Source organism: Thalassophryne amazonica, chromosome 18, assembly GCF_902500255.1.
Source record: "Thalassophryne amazonica chromosome 18, fThaAma1.1, whole genome shotgun sequence".
In the NCBI taxonomy this organism is placed as follows: domain Eukaryota; kingdom Metazoa; phylum Chordata; class Actinopteri; order Batrachoidiformes; family Batrachoididae; genus Thalassophryne; species Thalassophryne amazonica.
This window is the reverse complement of record NC_047120.1, coordinates 57,533,374-57,556,969: the sequence shown is the minus strand read 5'-3', so window position 1 is coordinate 57,556,969 and position 23,596 is coordinate 57,533,374. Positions and strand designations below refer to the sequence as shown.

Genomic DNA, 23,596 nt, shown 5'->3' with positions numbered 1-23,596 from the left:
TCCTGACTGTGAATCCTGGCTCACCAACAACCAGTGACAAATTAGTAATGAGGTTTGTTGCAACACAATTCAGAGTTTTGACCTTTGTGTTGGAATTGTCTGCCTGGGTGGTTGCCATCCAGGACCCATGGTGGTCCCGTAGTGTAGCGGGTGCAGTAATGCGAGGAACCATCACATGCTCCCAGATCTGACCTTACCTGTTAGAACTGCAGTGTGCAATATTTGTGTCACACTGTTATTCCCGTCTGGACTTACATACCTAGCAAGTGAGCTGGAATAGGTCCTTTTAGGTTGATGTACTTTTCGCCGTACTTTTTGTAGAGACCTCTTCGGACATAGGCGTGCAGGTTCAGGTAGAGCGGCTCCAGCTCCTTCCACAGAGTCTCCAGGTCCTGCTCCAATGTCGGAGTGTCATACAGGGAGCGCCAGAAAGCCCCATTGTCAGTATGGCCTGAGGACGGTAAACACAAATATTTTCCTAGCGGAATTTGCAGTGCAGGTAAACTGGAGTTTTATAGACCTTTTGTATGTCTGCTAAAAAAAAACACTCAGAGGTGAGATAAATTTTAATAACTGAACCGAAATGTTTATTGTTGTGTTTTGCAAGTCAGCAAGCTCATTAATAAAATGGCATTCTTGCGAAAATATCATATAAATTCTAAATATCCAGCTGGGTTTTGATTCCATATACAGCCGAGATTAGCTCATTTACTAATAGCAGCATTGGGTGTCATTAAATTATTCTCTCGCCATTGTTAAATGCACTGCTTTTATATTTCTGAAAAAGGAATATTTGGTTGCACTCATTTAAACTGATGCTTTCATTAAATTAGATTGTTCCCCAATATCCACACTCCACTTGCTCCCATTCTTTAAGCACAGGCGATCAAGGAACATACAGTAGTGTTCAGAATAATAGTAGTGCTATGTGACTAAAAAGATTAATCCAGGTTTTGAGTATATTTATTATTGTTACATGGGAAACAAGGTACCAGTAGATTCAGTAGATTCTCACAAATCCAACAAGACCAAGCATTCATGATATGCACACTCTTAAGGCTATGAAATTGGGCTATAAGTAAAACAAAAGTAGAAAAGTGGGTGTTCACAATAATAGTAGCATCTGCTGTTGATGCTACAAACTCAAAACTATTATGTTCAAACTGCTTTTTTAGCAATCCTGTGAATCACTAAACTAGTATTTAGTTGTATAACCAGAGTTTTTCATGATTTCTTCACATCTGTGAGGCATTAATTTTGTTGCTTTGGAACCAAGATTTTGCTCGTTTACTAGTGTGCTTGGGGTCATTGTCTTGTTGAAACACCCATTTCAAGGGCATGTCCTCTTCAGCATAAGGCAACATGACCTCTTCAAGTATTTTGACATATCCAAACTGGTCCATGATACCTGGTATGTGATATATAGGCCCGACACCATAGTAGGAGAAACATGCCCATATCATGATGCTTGCACCACCATGCTTCACTGTCTTCACTGTGAACTGTGGCTTGAATTCAGAGTTTGGGGGTCGTCTCACAAACTGTTTGCGGCCCTTGGACCCAAAAAGAACAATTTTACTCTCATCAGTCCACAAAATATTCCTCCATTTCTCTTTAGGTCAGTTGATGTGTTCTTTGGAAAATTGTAACCTCTTCTGCACATGTCTTTTATTTAACAGAGGGACTTTGTGGGGGATTCTTGCAAATAAATTAGCTTCACACAGGCGTCTTCTAACTGTCACAGCACTTACAGGTAACTCCAGACTGTCTTTGCTCATCCTGGAGCTGATCAGTGGGTGAGCCTTTGCCATTCTGGTTATTCTTCTATTCATTTTGATGGTTGTTTTCCGTTTTCCTAAACACGTCTCTGTTTTTTTTTGTTTTGTTTTTTTTTTTTGTCCATTTTAAAGCATTGCAGATCATTGTAGATGAACAGCCTATAATTTTTTTGCACCTGCATATAAGGTTTCCCCTCTCCAATCAACTTTTTAATCAAACTACGCTGTTTTTCTGAACAATGTCTTGAACGTCCCATTTTCCTCAGGCTTTCAAAGAGAAAAGTATGTTCAACAGGTGCTGGTTTCATCCTTAAATAGGGGACACCTGATTCACACCTGTTTGTTCCAAAAAATTGACAAACTCACTGACTGAATGCCACACTATCATTATTGTGAACACCCCCTTTTCTACTTTTTTTTTTTTTACTAATAGCCCAATTTCATAGCCTTAAGAATGTGCATATCATGAATGCTTGGTCTTGTTGGATTTGTGAGAATCTACTGAATCTACTGGTACCTTGTTTCCCATGTAACAATAAGAAATATACTCAAAACCTGGATTATCTCTTTAGTCACATAGCACTACTATTATTCTGAACACTACTGTATGAAAGAGATGGAGAAAATTGACCCTTGAGGCCCTACCGTTGAGCGTGGCAGCCATGTTGGCTAGCTCGACATATCTCTTGTAATGCTGATGGACAGCTTTGCCAGCAGAGTCTCGCCAACCTTTCCAAGCAAATAACAGTTCGTCGTAATCTCTGGACTGAGCCATGATCTTCTGGAGATCTGAAACACAGCAACTGCTTTTACTACAGAGTCATTTTAAACATCTCAGACACTGTTAATAAAAGTTTTACATGAAACAAACTAATCAGAATTATTGCACACCTAGCACAATCCTCATGGATAAATCCACTCGAATGTAGTCGAGAAAAAAAAAAAAATATATATATATATATAATGTCATTTCATCTGTTTAGTCATAGTATTTATGAAATTATTTATTAAATAAAATATACTTTATTATGATCACAGGTAATAAATCTATAATCTGTTTCTTTAGTCATAGTCTTTCCTTAGAATAATTATTGGCAAAATACTGAGAAATATGTTCTGGTATGTTTAATCTCATTGCAGTACACATTTGATAATTCCGTCATTGTTGCAGCACTGTTCTGTTATTTTTTTAATAAAATTACAGTCTTTATTGAATGCGTTGAAGCATTAGCTTGAGGCTAGCTTGCCATTAGGATCAATGTCAAGGTGCTAATGTTAGAATATATTGTGGTGGAGAGAAGCACCTTAAAGCAATGACTAACAATGGATTTAATTGTTCACATGCCTTGAAAACTCACGAGCATGACATATCACAATATTTACTAGCATCAGATAATGTGATGCTAACAAGCTAATGTTAGCATGAAAACTCACTGCGTGCCACCATTATAAGCAACAATATTTATTATGTGCTTAGAAAAACATACTCAGAGTTACAATTTTGCTGAGAAAAATCTTACTGTACATCTTCGAGTAATTTTACATGTTGCCTGAAAAAATGACTATCTAATTATGTGCAGTTTTTGAGTTGTTCGCCAGACAGACTAACTAATTAACAGACGTGGGCCTTTGACAACAGTGTTGTAGGTAACTGTAATTGCCGTTATTGATGAGTTTACCTCAAAAATGGTGTTTATGTTTTCACCTCTATTGTGTCTGAAGCTGCAAAAGGATTTAAATTAGGATTTGCCATAGGCAGACATTGGGTGCTGAATCCACTCATTCACAAGTTAGTTGATCTAACTTACAAACTTAAGTTTGTAGTTAGATTTTGAACTTAAGTTTGTAAGTTACTTGACCTAACTTACAAACTTAAGTTCAAACAACCTAATTCATTCAGGTTTTACGAATTGTAATGTGTTTTAAGTTGGTTTAACTATTTTCTTTTTTCAGTGTACTCTTAAATGTTTGGTCCTTAAGTTAGTTTACAAGTCTCCATGCGGATCCGAGGGTGATTGAGTTTGACACCCATCGGCTAATTGCTACCTTGCTAATTGCTTCCTTCACGTTAAAATTAAGCTAGATCTCACATTTTAGAGTGGGACCATCAGAGGCTTGCAAAATTATTCAGCCCCTTGGTATTTCACATATTTTATTTAAGCCAAGATGATGGGTTGCATAAGTAATCAACCCCTTTGGTATAATATCTGTAAATAATCAGTTTAATTGCCAGTTTTCTTCAGACAAGTCAGGGGATGGATGGATACATGAACATTTCCAAATCACTGAATATGTCTTGAACTTTATTTACATCAGTTATGAAGAAATACAAACAGTATGGCACTCTATGGTAATCTGTGTGGAGTAGACAGTTCTCAAATTTGAGTGACTGTGCAAGAAGGAGAACAGTGAGGAAAGCCACCAAAACACCTAGACAACCCAGAAAAAAGTTTTAGGCTTCTGTGGCTGTGATTGAAGAAACTGTGCACAGTGTAAATTCTGGTTTTGTATCTCCAGTTACACAGCTTCATGATGAAGTAGTATAGAGGAGGGTCTTCTTTCACTAAAACATCAAATCTAGGCTTGCATCTCAGATGTACCTTCTGGCAAATTGTAGGTGAACTTTCAGGTCTTATTTTTAAGAAAATCCTCCTCTGCTCCACTTCATCATGAAGCTGTATAACTGGGGATATAAAATCCAAAACTTGCACTGTGTACAATTTCTCCAATCACAGCCACAGAAGCCTATAACTTCTGGGTTGTCTGGGTGTCTTGGTGGCTTTGCTCACTCTTCTCCTTCTTGCACAATCACTCAGTTTTTGAGAACTGTCTACTCCACACAGATTTACCATAGAGTGTCATACTGTTTATATTTCTTAATAATTGATGTAAATAAAGTCCAAGACATATTCAATGACTTGGAAATGTTCATGTATCCATCCACTGACTTGTCTGAAGAAAACTGGCAATAAAACTGATTATTTACAGGTATTATACCAAAGGGGTCCATTTACTTATGCAACCCATCATCTTGGCTTTTATATTTTTAATTAATTTATATCACACTCACAGAAATATTTAACCCTAACCTTTAAGATTTGTGTAATTTATTACATGACAAATTCCCATTTACTTTTTTAGATAATTTTAATACAAACCTACCAAATAAACCTTACATGATGCATATTCATTACTATAATAAATCCTGTTTATTTGAAATGCATAATCCTCAGCTTTATGTATTTAGTATTAATAAAATATAATTACACTAAATCAATAATAATGACAGTATTTATTTAAAATACATAAAGTATATTGTTTGAATTGCATAATAATTATGTTACCTATACAAGATAAATGGCACAGGTAACATAATTACTATGCAATTCAAACAATATACTTTATGTATTTTAAATAAATCCTGTCATTATTATTGATTTAGAGTAATTATATTTTATTAATACTAAATACATAAAGCTGAGGATTATGCATTTCAAATAAACAGGATTTATTACAGTAATGAATATGCATCATGTAAGGTTTATTTGGTAGGTTTGTATTAAAATTATCTAAAAAAGTAAATGGGAATTTGTCATGTAATAAATTACACAAATCTTAAAGGTTAGGGTTAAATATTTCTGTGAGTGCATGTTGTAGAGATTTACTTTCAGTTTGAGTTTAAGAAAGATAATTTGAGACATTTTTATATTGAGAAGCCCAATTTACTTTTTGTATTTGAAATACCATAAACAAATTAAAATGTGTGAAATACCAAGGGGCTGAATACTTTTGCAAGAAACTGTAGTCCAAGTTCTTACCTGGATCCAGTGGATGGCATGTTCCATCATCTCTGCAGACTTCAGCCACACTGTATTCGGTCTCCATGTTGGACAACAGAGTGTTGTACTGAGAAGGAAAAGGCACCCATCAGATAACAGTATATATATATTTGTCCATGGGCCAAGCAGTTTTTCAGTTCCTTGTAAGCGAACTGAACCACATATTGATTGATCTAAAAGGGTTTTAAAAAGGAATAGCTTGCACCATCTCCCTTACCAAAAAATAGTACTGATAAGTATATAAAAAGTAAACTAGAAGTATACTTGAAACATACTTGTATATACTACTTTTTGGTAAGGGCTGTTATGATTAATTAGCATTTTACTCAGTAATGTATATCATAGAATCCAATGGACGTCAACATTGGTTGACCATTACCTTGGAGAACAAGCATTCAACACAGTCAACTGTTCAGTTTATCATATTGGCTGAACCAATAATTTGCATCACTTTTAACCATAATTGAAGCAGTTTGACACCTTTACAAACTTTGTCATGATTTTTGCTATTTTTGCCCCCCATAATTGCACAACATTTAGACACAGATAGTCCAAATTATCCTTTTTTTAATCTTTATGATCAGACAATATGATTTTCCTTTCAATATGACTGGAGCATTTTTAAATGTTGCCACCTATGCAATCATTCATTGAACTCTATTTGGCTATAGCTGCCACCTTGGGATGGTCATGTATATTCAAGCTGGATTGTGCTGTTTAGTCCTCTTAAGTGGTACTAATTGGGTCAGAATTGGCTTCTGGCTCAAGTACTATATGTTTGATAGTTTTTGGTAGCTTTTTGCATGTGCTCAGGTCTGAGGACATGGAGAAAGTGAAGGAAGTTGAAGAAATTCACCTCTCAAGTGAAAGTACAAATTGCTTAACATATGTACTCTTCTGTCTAAAATGAAATCAGGTGCCAGCTACAAAGTATAGATGTTTGCTTATGTAGCTGTTGTGCTACATTGATTCTGAGGGTGTCACCGATGTTCTTTTCAACAATCAGTATAATCTGAAGGACCTAAATGACATGGTGAGATGCTGAAGAGCTTCGCTCGTTCATGTCTGCGATATATACATATAGCAGTAAGACAGAAATCAGCAGGACCCAAAAGACTTGGTCCTCCTGCAGAGGTATCAGTATTGCCAGCGACTTCATGATTCCATGAGTAATTTTACTATTAAGACAAGTGACACCTGTACAATACCAAGTCCCCGCAAGCACTGAACACATCGCTGATGAATGCCAGTTTTCACTTTGAAGAAGTGAGGAACCTACTTCAGATAACACTCACAATGCCCAAGCATAGGCTGGATGTGATGGCCAGCATCATATCAGGGACACTGAGGTCCCACAGAACATCAGGCAGTTAGAAAACAGCCTGTAATGTAGTACTGGCAATATCGTTTTTGTGTTCAGTGAGTAGTCTCCTTCTACAGTCAGTGTCTGATTTCTAGGGCATGAAGCCTGCTCCATTTACTGAGCAACAAGAAGCTGAATCCTGTTTGGATCTCAACTCCACTCTACATTTGTTGTGCAAATTAAAAAGACAAGACTCCATCCTGCAAAGCCAGACCACCATAAAAAGCCAAAAAAGGAGCAAAACAATATACAAATCTGGGTTCTTTCTGTGGGTGAATCCATAATTTATCTCAATATTCATTGATTACATTTTTCTTTAAATCACTATGGAAAACATTACAGCATTAATTCAAATCATTTGAAGTATGTTTCACAAGGCCAGATTGTGCTACTATTTACAGAAACTCTTGTGATTTGTTGATTGTCAGAAAACTGCGTGAACTAGAAATACAATCTTGTTTATACTTAAAATGACTATATTTGCATCTTCTTTGACAAATTTCCATGACTTTGCCATTTGCCACTGCAGTTGTCAGCAATTACATTAGACCAACATGTGATTACAGCATTAGCATACTGTGTGACCTTAAAAAAATGAAAAAATTTACTCTACGCTAACAATATACAACTTCAAATACTCAAGAGGGTCTTGCTCCCAAGTGATTGGGGTAAATGGGTTTAAAAAGGTAGTCATTATTGCATATTTGTATAATTAGCTATTCCACTTAACTATATGGATTGCATTGGGCTAAGTTAATCCTCATTGGGTAGGGCATTTAGAGTCCATTAGTCCTATGGACCACTGTTCCTAACCGCTTTATACGAGGTCTGTCAATAAAGTATAGGTCCTTTTTATTTTTTTCAAAAACTATATGGATTTCATTCATATGTTTTTACGTCAGACATGCTTGAACCCTCGTGCGCATGCTCAAGCTGAAAACCTCCACATTTTCAGGCTCTGTGGATCCTGTTGATCCAGGACGTCGTGAGAGAACAGAGAAGTTTCAGAAGAAGTCGGTTTCAGCATTTTATCCGGATATTCCACTGTTAAGGGAGATTTTTTTAATGAAAGACGTGCGGGCGGACTGCAGGGGCGGATTGCAGCGTCGGCTCGCAGTCCCCGCGACGCTCCACCACAGGAAAAACACCTCCGCTGGAAGCCTTAAGGACAAGTTGGAACATGTCCAGCTGTTAAACAATTTCTCATATACTCACTCCACTGAAAGCCATCAAAAGCCGCCTGGATTTTACAAATGGTTATCAACACGGAGGTGTTTTTCCTGTGGCGCTGCACCGCGCCGGCTGCGTCCCGACGCGCAGACCCGTCCGCACGTCTTTCATTAAAAAAAATCTCCTTTAACAGTGGAATATCCGGATAAAATGCTGAAACCGACTTCTTCTGAAACTTCTTTGTTCTCTCACGACGTCCTGGATCAATAGAGCCTGAAATGTGGAGGTTTTCAGCTTGAAACAGGCTGACGACAGCGCCTGAGAGCGCTGCGCGACGTCTCGCACCGTGGGAAGTCCTTAAAGCGACAGTATCACCTCAAAATCTCTCATCAGCCGTTAAAATTTTCACCGAAAACCAGCTTAATTTTTCGAACCGTGTCCACTTCGATGTGTCTCACAGGTTTAGAAAAAAGTTTGATCAAACAAAGTGCCAGTCTCTCAGCAACTTCTCAGACAAAGGAATTCCGACGAGGGGCTGGACGACTCCTCCCACAAGGAGTGCTCACAGGTGAATGACATCACTGACAGGCGTGGAAAAACTCACGCATGCGCACAAGGGTTCAAGCATGTCTGACGTAAAAACATATGAATGAAATCCATATAGTTTTTGAAAAAAATAAAAGGACCTATACTTTGACAGCCCTCGTATTATTTGATGGTATATATTACAACCCCAAACTGATTTAAAAGTTCACAAATAAATGTTATACTTTCAAATAGCTAACATATCAGATCCAGTTTTGTTCAATTTACAGAAGTAAAAGTTATGATTCTGTTGACGTACACCATTAATCACCTTTAATTGCACTGTTGTCTATAGATGTTGAATTGAAAATCAACAAATAATGGTAATTCACAATAATTAAATGTTTGTTTGTTTTTTCGCTTCTGTAAGCCTTCCATAAATGCAAAAACTTCACCATTCTCTCCTTAATAGTAGGACTAGTGGACCCTAGGACTAATAGGACGTTCCCACGTAGGGCCACAACACCAAAGAAGAATCAAATGAGCCAAAATGATTTAAGACTTAGCACAGATATTATAAAAAATGTTTGACAACACAATGGTGTTAAAACTTTGAAAGCTACATAGCTAACAACATTCTTTGATCGATTAGGAAAACAAGCTAGCCTTAAGCACCTAAAGCATATCTTTAGCATGACAGAATTATGAAGAGTTAGCCAACACTATCATATAGATTTGACACCTAATGCCTTTGAGAAATATGACAAATTGAAAAGTTATTTTAAACTTAGGACATTACATTGTGAGCATGATTTGATCTTTGGTCTGTCTGGGAAGCAAAGCTAGCTGTTAGCATATGCAATGCCGCTTAACATGACAAAATTAAGTGCACTTTGCCAACACCTCAGTTATGAAACGTGACCTGTTGCTTATAAACTATTTTTTTAAGTCATGTAATTTTATTTCTGTTGCCACTATTTGAATGGATTTGTAAAATGTAAACTCTAAAACTCCACACCTCTTTTAGGAGTTCTGGGGGCAATGCGGCCCTCTCAATGTCTCCTAGTTTTTTAATTATACGTTTGACCGAGCCATCTTGGAAGTCAGTAGTGTCGTACTGACGAGCCTTCAGTCCGTACTCCAGGCTGTGGTTCGACATCAGCAGGTTTTTCTGCAGCTGGAGAAGAACAATGCCGGCAGAAACAAGGTAAGTCACGGATAATGTGTACCAGTGATTATGGATGGACTGGGAAGCCATGCAGATTCAGGCAAATGGTGAATTTACTGGATAGGTACGGCAGCACTACAGACATGCAAAGGAGGATTAGTGACTCATGGACTCAGTCATGACTTGATTAATGATTTTATTAGTTTTGCAAATTTCTGCAAAAATCAGCAAAGTGATGGAGCAACAACATGCTGCAACAGTTGCGTCTGAACAACGGCAGGCTGATAAATGCAGCTGTAGATGATTAATTAAAGACGGTTGACATCAGCGGTGTTGATCAATCAGCAGGTCTCACCATCGCCTCCTTGTTGGCGTCATTGATGTCAGTGTTGTACGCCCACGAAGCCTCCGTGTAGGCGTTCCACACCACCTCGGCCGTCTCGTTATACTCATCTAGCAGCTTCTTCGCGGAAAGCTCATCTGTGTTCTTATCTGAGTCACCAAGATTAAGAACATGTTTGCAAAAATGCAAAATACAGGTTCAAATATAGCCGATTACAAATTGCTGCCACGGCTTTGCGTTTTAGACATGGGGTCAAATACTTTGCATTGTATTTAAATACAAATACTTTAGATTTTCGAATTCCAAATACAAATACTTTGTACTTTTTCAAATACAAATACTTTATATATTGAGTATTTTCAAATACAAATACTTTCTACGAACTATAAACAATCAACACAAAAACTGATAAACCGGTGACAATTTATTGTGAAAATAGAATGACCAAATACTATTGATAGTAAACGATTGAATGTTTTATCACAAATTCACTATTATAATATCACAGGCAATAATCAAACTATCACAATCTATATTCAACATGGTGTCACAGAGATTCCCAAGTTTGAAAAGTATTTGAAAAAGTATTTGTAAAAGTATTTGGAAATACTTGGGATCGGCGATGTATTTGAAATACAAATACTTTGAATGCAAAATCAGAAAATACAAATACTCCGAAAAATGTATTTAAGTATTTTCAAATACAAATACTTTTGTATTTAGCCCCATGTCTGTTGCGTTTGTTTCAAATGTTAACTTCTACTTTTCTCAATGAAGGATTTTGGAACAAGAAAACTGATCATATCAAGGCTCAAGTCTCCCATGTGACTTCTGGTGGAATGTACCTGAAATTTCATGTCTTGCTTTTAAGAAAAGAAAGGGGGAAAAAAGCCTTTTTGGTGCCATTCCAACAAAAAGCTGCATCACTGATGAAAGACAAAATGGCATCATGCACAGTTTGTCCAGTTACACCATAGATGTCTAGTCACAGTGGCCTCCTTTAATCTACTCCTTGCAATACTTAGCGTATGCAGTACTTTGAAAAAAGTATTCAGCCATTTGGGATTTGACACATTTTAATTTGTTTCCGCCATTTCAAATACAAAAGGTGATTCAAGCTTCTCAATGTTTCTGTGTAGGTTCTCAGTTGTCCAGGTGGTTTCCATAGTAGAGAAGCTTGAATCTTCGACTGGACTGGGTTGCTTGACGCGAGGACGTTTCGCTTCAAATCGCAGAAGCTTCCTCAGCTAAAATTCTTGCTCTGGTAATGCTCTGGCTCTCCTAATGACAGCTGCCCTGTCATTAGGAGGGTGCTAACTAGAGCACAATAGGTGCTAATTAGAGCTATTGTTTAGTCACTAGCCTATAGCAGTCTGCCTCTCGGTAGGAGGGGTCTGGTTAGGTTTAAAACTCCAGCTTTTGTGACTTCTGATTATTCTTCTCTACAAGAGTCAAGACAGAAGTCAGACCACCAGAGCAAGAATTTTAGCTGAGGAAGCTTCTGCGACTTGAAGCGAAACGTCCTCGCGTCAAGCAACCCAGTCCAGTCGAAGATTCAAGCTTCTCTACCAAGCTTCTCAATATTAAAATTTCCAAAATTATCCTCCGTAAACTGAAATTCAAAGCAAATCACTACAACTTGACGTAAATTAAATAAAAATATCAAAGCCAAGATGATGTGTTACATAAGTAATCAGTTTTCTTCAAATAATTCAGGAGATTGCTACATGAACATTTGCAAGTCACTTTGTTAGCGTTTGCACACAGCTGCCACCATTAAAATTTTTTATTTGCTCGTGTTGTCAGTGTTAATTGCTTATGCCTTTCAGTTTTAATCTCTGCATGTTCAGCTTGTGACATCTGTTCACCTGGATGTTTGTGATCATTTATCTCCACGTTTGTGCATTTTAACAGTGGTGGGCACAGTTTGGCTTATCAGCTAACTACTTGGCAGTATGTGCAAATTTTGTGTTGTCTAGAAATAAATAATTCCCCTGAAGGGAAATTTTTTTAAAGAAAAGACAGCCTCCGGATAAAGCGGAAGAAAATGGATGGATGGATGGAAGACAGCCTTGAACTACTTAGTGGTAAACCATACAGTGTATTATAGCAACGTCAGATCATGTGAGGACTTCCCCCAACTTGGGCGAGGGATGCTGGGAAGCACAGGGCGACAACCAATCAGAGTACAGAAAGGCCGGTGATGTCACTGGCTGCCCTCTTGAACAAAACAACTCAAAATGGCAGAAAATGCTCCAAAACAGCTGCGTTTCTGTATAAATCTAATATGCTTTGCGAACGTTAGTGAGAAATAAACACTTCTAAATATAACAAGGCTGTTTTTGAAACCATATAACACATCTGAAGTGATTTACAATTTATCTTACGCACTTTAACACGCGCCTCACATGAGGTCAAAGGTAATTTCAAAACCTCATCCATGAGCACATGCAAACTGTGATAAAATGAAATTTCCCCCATGTTCTCTTTATTAAAATAAGCTGTAATTTTGCAAAAGATTTTAAAAAATAAACCAACATTATAATTCTTTGAGTAGAAACTAAATTTTGTTAGTTTTGTGAAATTTGAAAGGCCGCACAGCTTTAATTATGTATGCATATCTTGATGTTGGCATGATGAGCCTTTTTTGGAACAATTAAAAATTAAAATTTCAGGTCTTTCTGTGTTTTTCACCAAAAAACAAAAACAAACAAACAAACCCAGCAGGTAGGTGGCTGTTTTAGGGGACTTCAGTTTGCTTAGTAGTGCTTACTACTAAGCAATTTTTTTTTAAATTCCTCTACACAAGTGCGTAATCTCTTACCAATATCCTCAGGATAGCCCTCAGGAATCGGTGGCATCCAGTTAAAGTCCGGCCACCCCAGAGTCTCATTCACATTCTGCTCTTTCAGCCAATCAGTAACTGGCTTAAAGTATCTCATCAGTGCACCAGCATCCATCATATTGGTTCCTATAGCTTCCTGCAGCACATCAGGCCAAGGTTTGGAAGATCCAGCCTTAAGTACCTTCCTGGAAGAAGCAGTATGACATTAACTACATGACTAAACTGCTTATGGTCTGTGTTTAATGAAGTCATCAAGCAGAACACTTACTCTAAAATTGCTCCTGCTTCCTTGGATCTGTAGATGTCACATTTGTGAATGGGGCCGGTATGTTTAGCCGCCTCACACAACTTCTCATGAAACTGGAATTGCAGAATAAAACTGACGAAATATCTGCAGGCAGGAAAAAAATGCTTCATTATTTATGCATCATGTTTATTACAATAAAATTGTGTATAGGATGACAGATTATAGAAAGATGCAAGATGAGAACTTGCATTTAAAAAAAAAAAAGCTTCAAGTGGTAAATTTTAACAGGCTTTAATGTTGCATGTTTAGGTCTAGCTTCGGGTAGGTTCATTCAGATGCTGTATGTCTGCGGCGGATGCAACATGTAAACCCTCCATTATGTTCTGGGTCTACACAGTTTAAAGTGCCTGGAAAGCTTCCAATATATATGTGTCTTTTTAACTAATTTTATGTTTGACAACCTGTCTTTCCACACATGCTAAAAGCAACCATCTGGAGTCACAGCCTTTTCCTATAGATTCGAACAAAAAGCTTCCTGCTATTGTAGGAGTATTGCATTGTTTAAAAACCAAACAGGAGCCAAATGAGTCCAGATTCCAACCTAAACTCTCAAAGTGTTGTCTTTGTGTCCTTAAACTTAGATGTGTTTTTATTGTTAGTCAGTAAAAAATGTCAGTTGCGGTCACAGAACGAAATATCAGTGCACCACACGAACAGATAAAAACACAGAATAAAAGCACAGAATGCCAGTCCAAGGTGTGTCATTGTGAAACATAGGGTCTGTACCTGTGTATACACAACATGCCTTATAAATAAAGGACATGAGATATTGGTCATATGAAGATGCTACAAGGATAAAGTTGCTACCAGATGCTACAGTGTATTCTATATTACACAGTTCTTTCTATTGCTTAGTATTTAACCGTCTTATGGAGGTTGGGTAAAAGCTGTCCCTGAATTTGCATATTTTGCAACTTACGCTATGGTACCATCTACCTGAGGGCAGGAGGGAAAACAGATAGTTAAAGAGATGTGAAGTGTCCCTGATTATTCTTCTTGCCCTGGACAAGCAGCACTGTTCTGCCAGTTCACCAATGATTGGCAGCCTGGCCCTAATAATCTCCTCTGCTGCCCTCACAACCCTACCCAGTACCTTCCTGTCTGCAAGGCCGCTACTTTAATGCCATAGAGTGATACTACTAGTCAGTACACTCTCTATTGAAAAATTGAAATTGAAATTGTGCATTACGGAGCTCAAGATATTTCATTTGGAAGCAGTCACTACCTGATTGCTTAGTGCATTGCATCAAATAAGATAGTGTTTCAGACAACTGCCAGGTCATTAGTTTAAGGTCCAGTCTGCACTGAATCTATGTTATGAACCACAACTCACATTGTCGATCAGGGGACCTGCAAGGCAGTCAGTCATAAGCATTATAAGCTCATTAAATGACCCACATGGTCAATCTTTCAGGAAAAAAGGAGTGGACTTTTGTAAGATATTGCAGTGACCCTTGGTCTTTGCAGCCACACTGTCAGAGGATTTCCAAATATTATGATAAGTCATGGATCCCACTAGCATTGTTTGTGGCACCATTGTTTGTATCTTTTTAGATGAAGAGAACTGGACAAGATGGACAAAATAAGTTGCAAGAGCTTCAGTGGTCATATTTCAGCCTTTGTAACTGTATTGGATGTTATAATGCCAACATGGTCTATTGTTAAGACACCAGGATTAGTCTAGATACTGATAGTCTGAGTCTAGGACAAAGCAGCCCACAGTTAATCATGTTTGATCACCTGGTTCTGCCCTGCACTTGATCCCAGGTTCAGAACACAAGAACAGGATGTGATTAGTTTCCAGTGCACTAGTTATTTGAAAGACTTCCAGTACTGCAAGTCAGAATTTGGAATGGACTTATTCAAACTGGTGTTCACACTTTTACTTTTTAGACGTTTTTGATGCAGTCTAGAGTTTGCCTCATATTTTGTACCTCTAAATTAAGTCCTATTTTTTTACAGCTCTAAATTGCCTTTATGTCCAAGTAATTTGATAAGAATAAATCTGCACTTACCTGATGTATGGTGTGTTACCAGGAATGTGGTATTTTGCCCCAGCATCCATCTGTGACTCTGTGCGCTTAGTAGGCGGACAGATACCTTGGTATTTTGTCCTTTAATATGAAAAAGGATTATACAGAATAAATTGGAACACACAAATATGGGTCATGTGAAACTGAAAGCTGATATGATTGCACAATTTGCTGGAGCTCTTGGAAACCTACAGAGTCTCAATGTGTAAAATATTATGGAGTATAGTTCAATTATTAGTTTTCTTAGAAGAGTCCAACTGGATTTTCACATTTACAGAATATGAAGCAAATGTATAAGCATCTACCTGAGATACCACCAGTCAGCGTTGTAACGCTCTTTGGGAGTGTTTCCACTGAACACATTCCACCTCCACTGATCAATGAGGTAGCCAAAAGGTAGGAAAGCAATCTTCTCCAGAGCAGTCTTGAACAAGAAGTTTATATCAGACTCTGCAGAAACAGAATTCAGTATTGAATGAATTTACAATTATGCCTCAGTCTACTGACATCAATAGTTCAATCTACGTTATTTAGCATGTCTCATTACCTTTATCATCGGTCACACTGCCCAGCAGGCCAATGGTGTGCAGATGTTTAGGTGTAGAAACAGAGAGAGACATAACATCGCCAATGGCCTCATGAAAACCAGGGTTGGCTCCCCTACGGAAGCCTACAGGCTGGTCTTTGTATTGCAGGTAGTACTCGACATGTCCCATTTCATGGTGCACAGTAAACAGCTGCTCCATAGTTACAGTTGTGCACTGCTTTATCCTAAAGACAATAAAATAACACATTTTTAAAAATCAATCCCAGACCTTGTACACTGGCAGTTCAGCACTCGGCAATTCTCATACATGTTAACAGAATCGCTCCAACTGTACAGTTTTGTTTTTTTGTTTTTTTCCCGGAAGTTTAATCTTAAAAGGCTGGATGATGTGGAGAGAGTAAATGAAGTGAGGGCAGCTATGAAGAGAATAAAGAGTGGAAAGGCAGTTGGTCCAGATGACATTCCAGTGAAGGCATGAAAATGTCTAGGAGAAATGGCAGTGAACCACATTGTTTAATAAAATCTTGGAAAGTGAGAGGATGCCTGAGCAGTGGAGATGACGTGTGCTGGTTCCTATTTTTAAGAACAAGGGAGATGTGCAGAGCTGCACTAACTACAGGGGCATAAAGGTGATCAGCCACAGCATGAAGTTATGGAAAAGAGTAGTAGAAACTAGGCTAAGAAAACAGGTTGAGATCTATGAGCAGCATTATGGTTTCATGTCAAGAAAGAGCACTACAGATGCCATGTTTGCCATAAGGGTAATGGTGGAGAAGTATAGAGTAGGCCAGAAGGAGTTACACTGTATGTTTGTGGGTTAAGTGAAAGCTTATACAATACCACAATTCTTCTCTTGGCACCCTGTCACAACGAAGTCTGGAGTGGCAGAGAAGTATGTGAAGGTAGTGCAGGACATGTACAAGGACAGTGTAAGAGCGGTGAGATGCACAGTAGAAATGACAGATTCATTCAAGGTGGAGGTGGGATTACACCAAGGATCACCTCTGTGTCTTTTCTTGTTTGCAATGGTGATGGACAGATTGACAGATGACATCAGACAGGAGTCTCCATGGACTGATGTTTGCAGATGACATTGTGACTGTAGTGAAAGTAGAGAGCAGGTTGAGTCTAGCCTGGAAATGTGGAGATACACTCTGGAGAGCAGGGGAATGAAAGTCATTAGGTGCAAGACTGAGTGCATGTGTGTGAATGAAAAGGAGCCCAGTGGAATAGTGCAGTTACAAGGAGTAGAAGTGGAGAAAGTAGATGAGTTTAAATACTTGGGCTCAACTGTCCAAAGTAATGGAGACTATGGTACAGAGGTGAAGGAGAGAGTGCAGGCAGGGTGGAGTTGATGGAGAAAGGTGGCAGGAGTGATTTATGATGAATAATATCTGCAAGCGTGAAGGGGAAAGTCTACAAGACAGTAGTGACAGCAGAGAGACAGCACCACTAACAAAAAGACAGGAGGCAGAGCAGGAGGTGGAAGAGCTGAAGATTTTGCGAGTGACGATTTTGGGAGTGACGAGAATGGACAGGATTAGGAATGAACATATCAGAGGGACAGCTCGGGTGGGACAGTTTGGAGACAAAGTCAGAGAGGAGAGATTGAGATGGTTTGGACATATGCAGAGGAGGGACCCAGGGTATATAGGGAGAAGGATGCTGAGGATGGAGCCACCAGGCAGGAGGAGAAGAGGGAGGACAAAGAGGAGGTTTATGGATGTAGTGAGGGAGGGCATGCAGGTGGTTGGTGTGACAGAAGAAGATACAGAGGACAGGGTGGAAACGATGGATCTGCTGTGGCGACCCCTAATGGGAACAGCCGAAAGAAGAAGAAGTAGCTTCTATTTGGATCACTCACTCACTCATTTTCAACCACTTACTCCAATTAGGGGTCATGGGGAGCTGGAGCCTATCCCAGCAGTCACTGGGCATGAGGCGAGATACACTGTCAAATTCACACCCGCATGCACACCTACAGACAATTTCAAGTTTCCAATCTACCTGCATGTCTTTAAATGTGAGAGGCAGCCAGAGCAGCCATGGGGAGAAGATGCAAACTCCACACAGAAAGCCCACAGGTGGGAATCGATCCCATCACCTTCTTGCTGTGAGGCAACAGTACTAACCACTAATCCACCATGCTGTCCTCCATTTGGATCACTTGATTTTTATTTACCTGAAGTCTTTACGGTTGTAGAAGTCCCAGGCAGACGCGTGGCAAACTACCTCACGATCAGGAGGCTTTACCAGCATGGATTTATCCCAGAACTCCTGTGGCATCTCGATCAGACCCAGAGAGGTGAAGAACTCCTCAGCGACATGAAACATGTGCGTAGCATTATATCCCTAAGTGGAAGAAATAATCCCAAGATTCAGCTCAATAGTACCTAGAAAGTGTATAGTGTTATCCCAAAAGTTGTACAGAGAAAGTTGGATTTAACAGACAGCTGGTCCAATACGAAGATGTTTTTCCCCCTATGGGTATTCCACCTGCAATTCTTCCAGATGGAGCAAAAACTTTCCCCTCACTTACTTGTCTGACCATCTCATCAGTCACATCAATGTTGGGTTTTCCAGGAAATGGGATCATCATACTGTAGATATTGTTCCAAGTTTGAGCCCACATGTTTCCTGAGAACGAGGAAGAAAACATACTTGAAGCAACAACTCTCGCGGTAAATGTAAGGCAACACCTCGTGATTTCTGCCAAGTCAATTCATTTTCAACACTTATCAAATATAAGCTTTGTTCTATTGTGCACATTTCATACAAGAAACTAGTGTGACACACTTTCTGAACACGTTAAACCTGCAATTGACCAATTCAGATCAGAGTACTGGCCAAGCACACGGTCTCTAGTCACATGACTTGGGTATATCCTAGAGCCAACAAAAGGCATTACTGCAAAGCCAGGCTTGAAATTTGATGTCATAAACTGTGTGAATTCTTGGGGTGGTTGTGGAAGAAATCAGCCAAACATTACAGGAACCGATGCAATGCTTTTCCATTTCATCTGGCATTTGAAGTCGGACTATTTATAGCAAACTGGTGGAAGTAAAAAGTACTCTGCTGTTTGAGGAATCTACTCTTGAAGATATTTCAATGTATTCTAGCAGCACTGAGGATTCTACCAAGACCGCCAATCCCAGCATTTAGGCGAACGCATGCACAGTCTATCCAGCAAATAGATGTGATAACAGAAATGCATATAGAGAAGGTTGAGGGAGGTGCAGTTGGCACTGTACACCCTCAAACCAGGAGTGAGTGTCACAGTTAAGTGGTGACAGGACAAAATCCCAACGGACATAATCCTAGTGGACAAAATCCCAACTCCTTATTACAAAAGTGGACAAAATCCCAATGGACATAATCCCAACTCCTTATTACAAAAGTGGACAAAATCCCAATGGACATAATCCTATTGGACAGAATCCCAACTCCCTATTACAAAAGTGGACAAAATCCCAATGGACATAATCCTAGTGGACAGAATCCCAACTCCCTATTACAAAAGTGGACAAAATCCCAATGGACATAATCCTAGTGGACAGAATCCCAACTCCTGATTACAACAGTGGACAAAATCCCAATGGACATAATCCTAGTAGACAGAATCTCAATCAGTATTACAAAAGTGGACAAAATCCCAACGGACATAATCCTAGTGGACAACTATGGTGTCATCTCAACACAGTGCTCAGGTTTTGGCACCTGATAATCTGATCACTATTCTGAAAAAGATGAAACCTGTTAACAAGTGAGGTGGGACTTTGGAATGACGCTGGGATTTTGTCCATTTTTGTAACGAGGGGTTGGAATTTTTGTCTGTAGCATGGCCCAAGCAGAGGGTCACCCCTTTGAGTCTGGTCTGCTTGAGGTTTCTTCCACAGAGGGAGTTTTTCCTTACCACTGTTGCTCTGGGGGTTAGTAAGGTTAGATCTTACTTGTGTGAAGCACCTTGAGGCAACCTTGTTGTGATTTGGTGCTATATAAATGAAAATACATTGAAATTAAAATTGATTCTGTCCACTGGGATATTGTCTGTTGGGATTTTGTCCACTGGGATTTTGTCATGGAACCCATTAAACTGGGCAGCAGGCATCATGGATGAATGATGGGATACCGAGCGATCTGACCGTACCACCATAAATATGACTTAACTTGACGATTTGTGATACAATACACCTTTTACAATATGTACTTGATGCAATAATGTTTATGAATAGTAAATACACAGCATTTATGGCATTAATTCGCCTTTAAAAATTACAATGTGTCATATTCAACCAGTTACCAATGAGGTTTTGTCATCAAGAACTGGATATAGTGTGCTTGGGACTCCGACGAGGGCGGTCCCATCTCCTCCACTCTCCCTTATCTCTGTTCTCTGCCTTTAACCTTCAAGTCCCTACTTCACCAGACTGAATTCCTCAAATTGTATTGGATTCTGGATCTATTGGACTACTATCGGATTAACCATGGAATTGATCAGCTGGTCTCTGAACGCTATTGACACCATTTTTTCTGCAAGAAGGTAAGGACCGGGGGATCCTACCTGCCCAGATGGAACGTATCCTGCAGGCTATGCCCTCAACTCCTGGGGGTCTTGGCGTGTTGCATGCGTGGCGCCTTTCTCCATTGAGGATGTCGAGGATTTATTCATTTTTGGTCTCATGGTAGCAGGGCTGGTACTTTGTGGCTTATGTGCTGCCCTGATCTACCGGAAAATTGGCAAGACGGCGGCATCAAGAACCACGGCCCCTCACTTGTCCGTCATGATTAACGAGGTTGGCAAGGCAGTGCATTCTCAGACTGCGTTGACTCTTGAACTCAAGCGCAAATTGGATGACATCTTGGAGCTGATGTGTGCCTTGCAGTTGAAGCTGAAGGTTTCGGAGGCCCGAGAATATTCTTAATTCATAATTGGGAATATTCTTAATTCATAATTGGGATTTGGTTGTTCAAGTGGAACTTAAATGTGTTTTTCACTGCTCAACCACAACACTCCAGGCTTATCTAGCCTCAAGGACAAATTGCCCAATGTTTTCCTCCAGAGGAATGTCTTCAGGCTTTGGCGAGATTATTCGGCTCCTTCTTATCTCAACCCACAAAGACAATAGACTGACAGACTTACACATGGACAAGACTGAAGCATGCTCCATTGTTCCCTTTACCTCCTTTCCTGCTCCCCCATCACTTACCCCATCCCGGCCACCGCTCACGCCACCCCTTCCCCCTCCGGGGGCTGCGCGGTTTTTAAGCTGCGGCAGGTCCCTGTTCCCCCCAAGCTAGCGGCAGCGCGACTCCAGTTGTAGCGGCCTTCACCCACTTTACCTCAATTCGGATGATGGACTGCTTCGAGTTTAGTACACATAAACAATGTCAAATGTATGTGTTGTCTTTAATTTTGATGTGTGCCATTATTACGGTAAACAAGTAATAATTGTGGATTAATTGCTGTATCTTGTCTGAGGTAATTGGAGTGTAAACGTAATTGCCCTTTTTTGGGATCAATAAAGTTGTCTGAAGTCTGATATAGTCAGGTTCACAGTGTTTCACTTGCAACTTTTATTGCCTACTTTTTTGGTGGGTGTGTCGTTTTGCTAATCTCCAAAAAGCCAATTAAGTTCCATAGTGAACCTGACTAATAGTGTATCTCAGTCACATATCAAGCTGTCTTGACACACTAGAGGCCGAAGAAGCCCAAATCCCATCCGAATGAAAAGTCGACCCACATTCGGGAGGTGTCGAGGTGCATTTGCAACTGTCGGACAGCATTCTGAGCGTAGTCTAAACAGCCAGGCACAGTTATGTGGCCGCCTTGAATGTTTTGCACATGTTCAAAACATCTGTGGCGCAGTCAAAGTGGAAAAACTATCGAACAGCAGTCAAAGTGCCATCTGACTGCATTCTGAAAGTCGGATGGCATGATAACGGCATTCGTTATATTCTGCAGTGGTGGGCACAGCTAACCAAAGAGTTGTTGTTAGTAATGCATTCACTGGCAGAGTAAAAGACACGTAGTAAATATAAATTCTTGCCTGTTAGTTTCAGTGGGATTCATTAAATTCTGAAGAAAATATTCCACATAAAGCGTCCTGATTATCCAAAACGGTGTGTAAATGGTGAAGAGAAGTCCTTGCAGCTGCGCCGTGAGATCTCCTCTCTCCCACCTAGTCTTGGCAATTAAATTATCCCATGCCACGAAGAAATAAAATAAAATAATGTTAAAATTAGTCCATTTCGTTTGTGTCGAGCGGACGGTAACAGTGTAACGTCCAAAGTGAACCTGAACTACACTACCCACAATGATCGCTGTGTCAACCGGCCAATCACGTCTTGCACTTGATGATGACATCATCAACATGCAACAGCCAGTCTGCCACAAACCACTGATCTATACACAACAGGGACTAAAATGTTTGCTCACTTTTCTCACGTTAGCAGACTGAAAGTTATCAGAACTAAATTTATCTGAAGATAATTGGTGCGATGATGGTTTTAAAATTTATCTGAAAAGCTAATTCGCAACCAAAAACATTAGCTTCAATAATTATCAGTTATCGGATTAGCTGAACAGTGCCCACCACTGATATTCTCATCGTGTTCGTGGGGACGTTCGGCATGTTTCCGCTGCGGCTGAATGTCTGGAATGTGTCTGAATGCACCACAAGCGCACCTCGAGTGCTGCTGGATTATATCCTGCCGAACCACAATTGGCCCACAATTGTACGGCTTGTAAGTGCATTCTTATTTGCTCTTACTGCATTCTGGCAGGTACTCTTACAGTGTTCCACCAACAGTTGTAGTGCATTCGGGGGATCATGCGCATGGCACTTGCACGAATCAGTTGGGATGGGACGGCGCACAGTCTGGATATTCCGACAGCTGTCCTCTGCAATTCTTATTCCCCCCAGGTGTGGCACAAATCATGTTTTTTTTTTAACATTCAGGCTTATTCAGCTTGGCTCATGCTCCTTTGTTCTAAGTGTGACGGGGTCTAACCGAAAATGTGTTCAACCATTTTACCTAGCAAGTGAGCGGGGATGGGTCCTTTGAGGTTAATGTACTTTGGACCATAGTGGTTGTAGAGTTTGCGGCGTACAAAGGCATGTAGGTTCAGGTAGAGCGGCTCAATGGTCTTGTAGAGATTCTCCAAGTCTTTCTGAAAGGTTTTCGTCTCGTACCATGAGCGCCAGTAAGCACCAGTGTCCTCGTAGCCTAAATGACATGTTCATTTCATCTCCATCATTACAATTTTCAGCATTATTAACTTCTGGGTCATAATGTAAAGTTTTCAAAGAAGGGGTCTTACCATCGGCTCTAGAGGCCTCGTTACTGAGCTCCACAAACCTGGGGTAGTGGTTTCTGAGTGGTGTACCTGCTGCATCGTGCCAACCCTCCCAGGCAAACAAGAGCTTCTTGTAGCTCCTAGAGTTGGCCATGATTTCTGTCAATTCTGCAAACAGAGCAAATAAAACAAGAGCAATCAGAGATTACTGAAGTCCACCAATCGGGATCCAGATCACCTCCAAAATTCAGTGGAGTCTTCCATGCCCTAACATCTGTGATGCAAATTTGGTGAGAATATGTGAAGTAGTTTTGAAGTAATCCTTCAAAGCCAATATAGAGTGAAATCTTGATCCAGAATCTGGATCCGGATCTGTGTTAC

At 39.8% G+C, this 23,596-nt stretch overlaps 1 protein-coding gene across 1 annotated transcript in view; it reads right to left on the bottom strand.

Moving 5' to 3' along the window:
• The window catches only part of ace (angiotensin I converting enzyme (peptidyl-dipeptidase A) 1), a 66,104-nt gene that overhangs the window by 30,142 nt on the left and 12,366 nt on the right, over positions 1-23,596 (bottom strand). Inside the window, exons 4-17 of the mRNA XM_034193820.1 lie at positions 23,240-23,383; positions 22,954-23,145; positions 18,458-18,555; positions 18,101-18,270; positions 15,919-16,142; positions 15,677-15,821; positions 15,354-15,452; positions 13,300-13,422; positions 13,011-13,216; positions 10,199-10,335; positions 9,694-9,852; positions 5,597-5,684; positions 2,424-2,567; positions 260-451 (exon numbers count right to left, since the gene is read on the bottom strand). Coding sequence (XP_034049711.1) covers positions 260-451; positions 2,424-2,567; positions 5,597-5,684; positions 9,694-9,852; positions 10,199-10,335; positions 13,011-13,216; positions 13,300-13,422; positions 15,354-15,452; positions 15,677-15,821; positions 15,919-16,142; positions 18,101-18,270; positions 18,458-18,555; positions 22,954-23,145; positions 23,240-23,383 — 2,121 coding nt within the window. The remainder of the gene's footprint in view (positions 1-259; positions 452-2,423; positions 2,568-5,596; positions 5,685-9,693; positions 9,853-10,198; positions 10,336-13,010; positions 13,217-13,299; positions 13,423-15,353; positions 15,453-15,676; positions 15,822-15,918; positions 16,143-18,100; positions 18,271-18,457; positions 18,556-22,953; positions 23,146-23,239; positions 23,384-23,596) is intronic.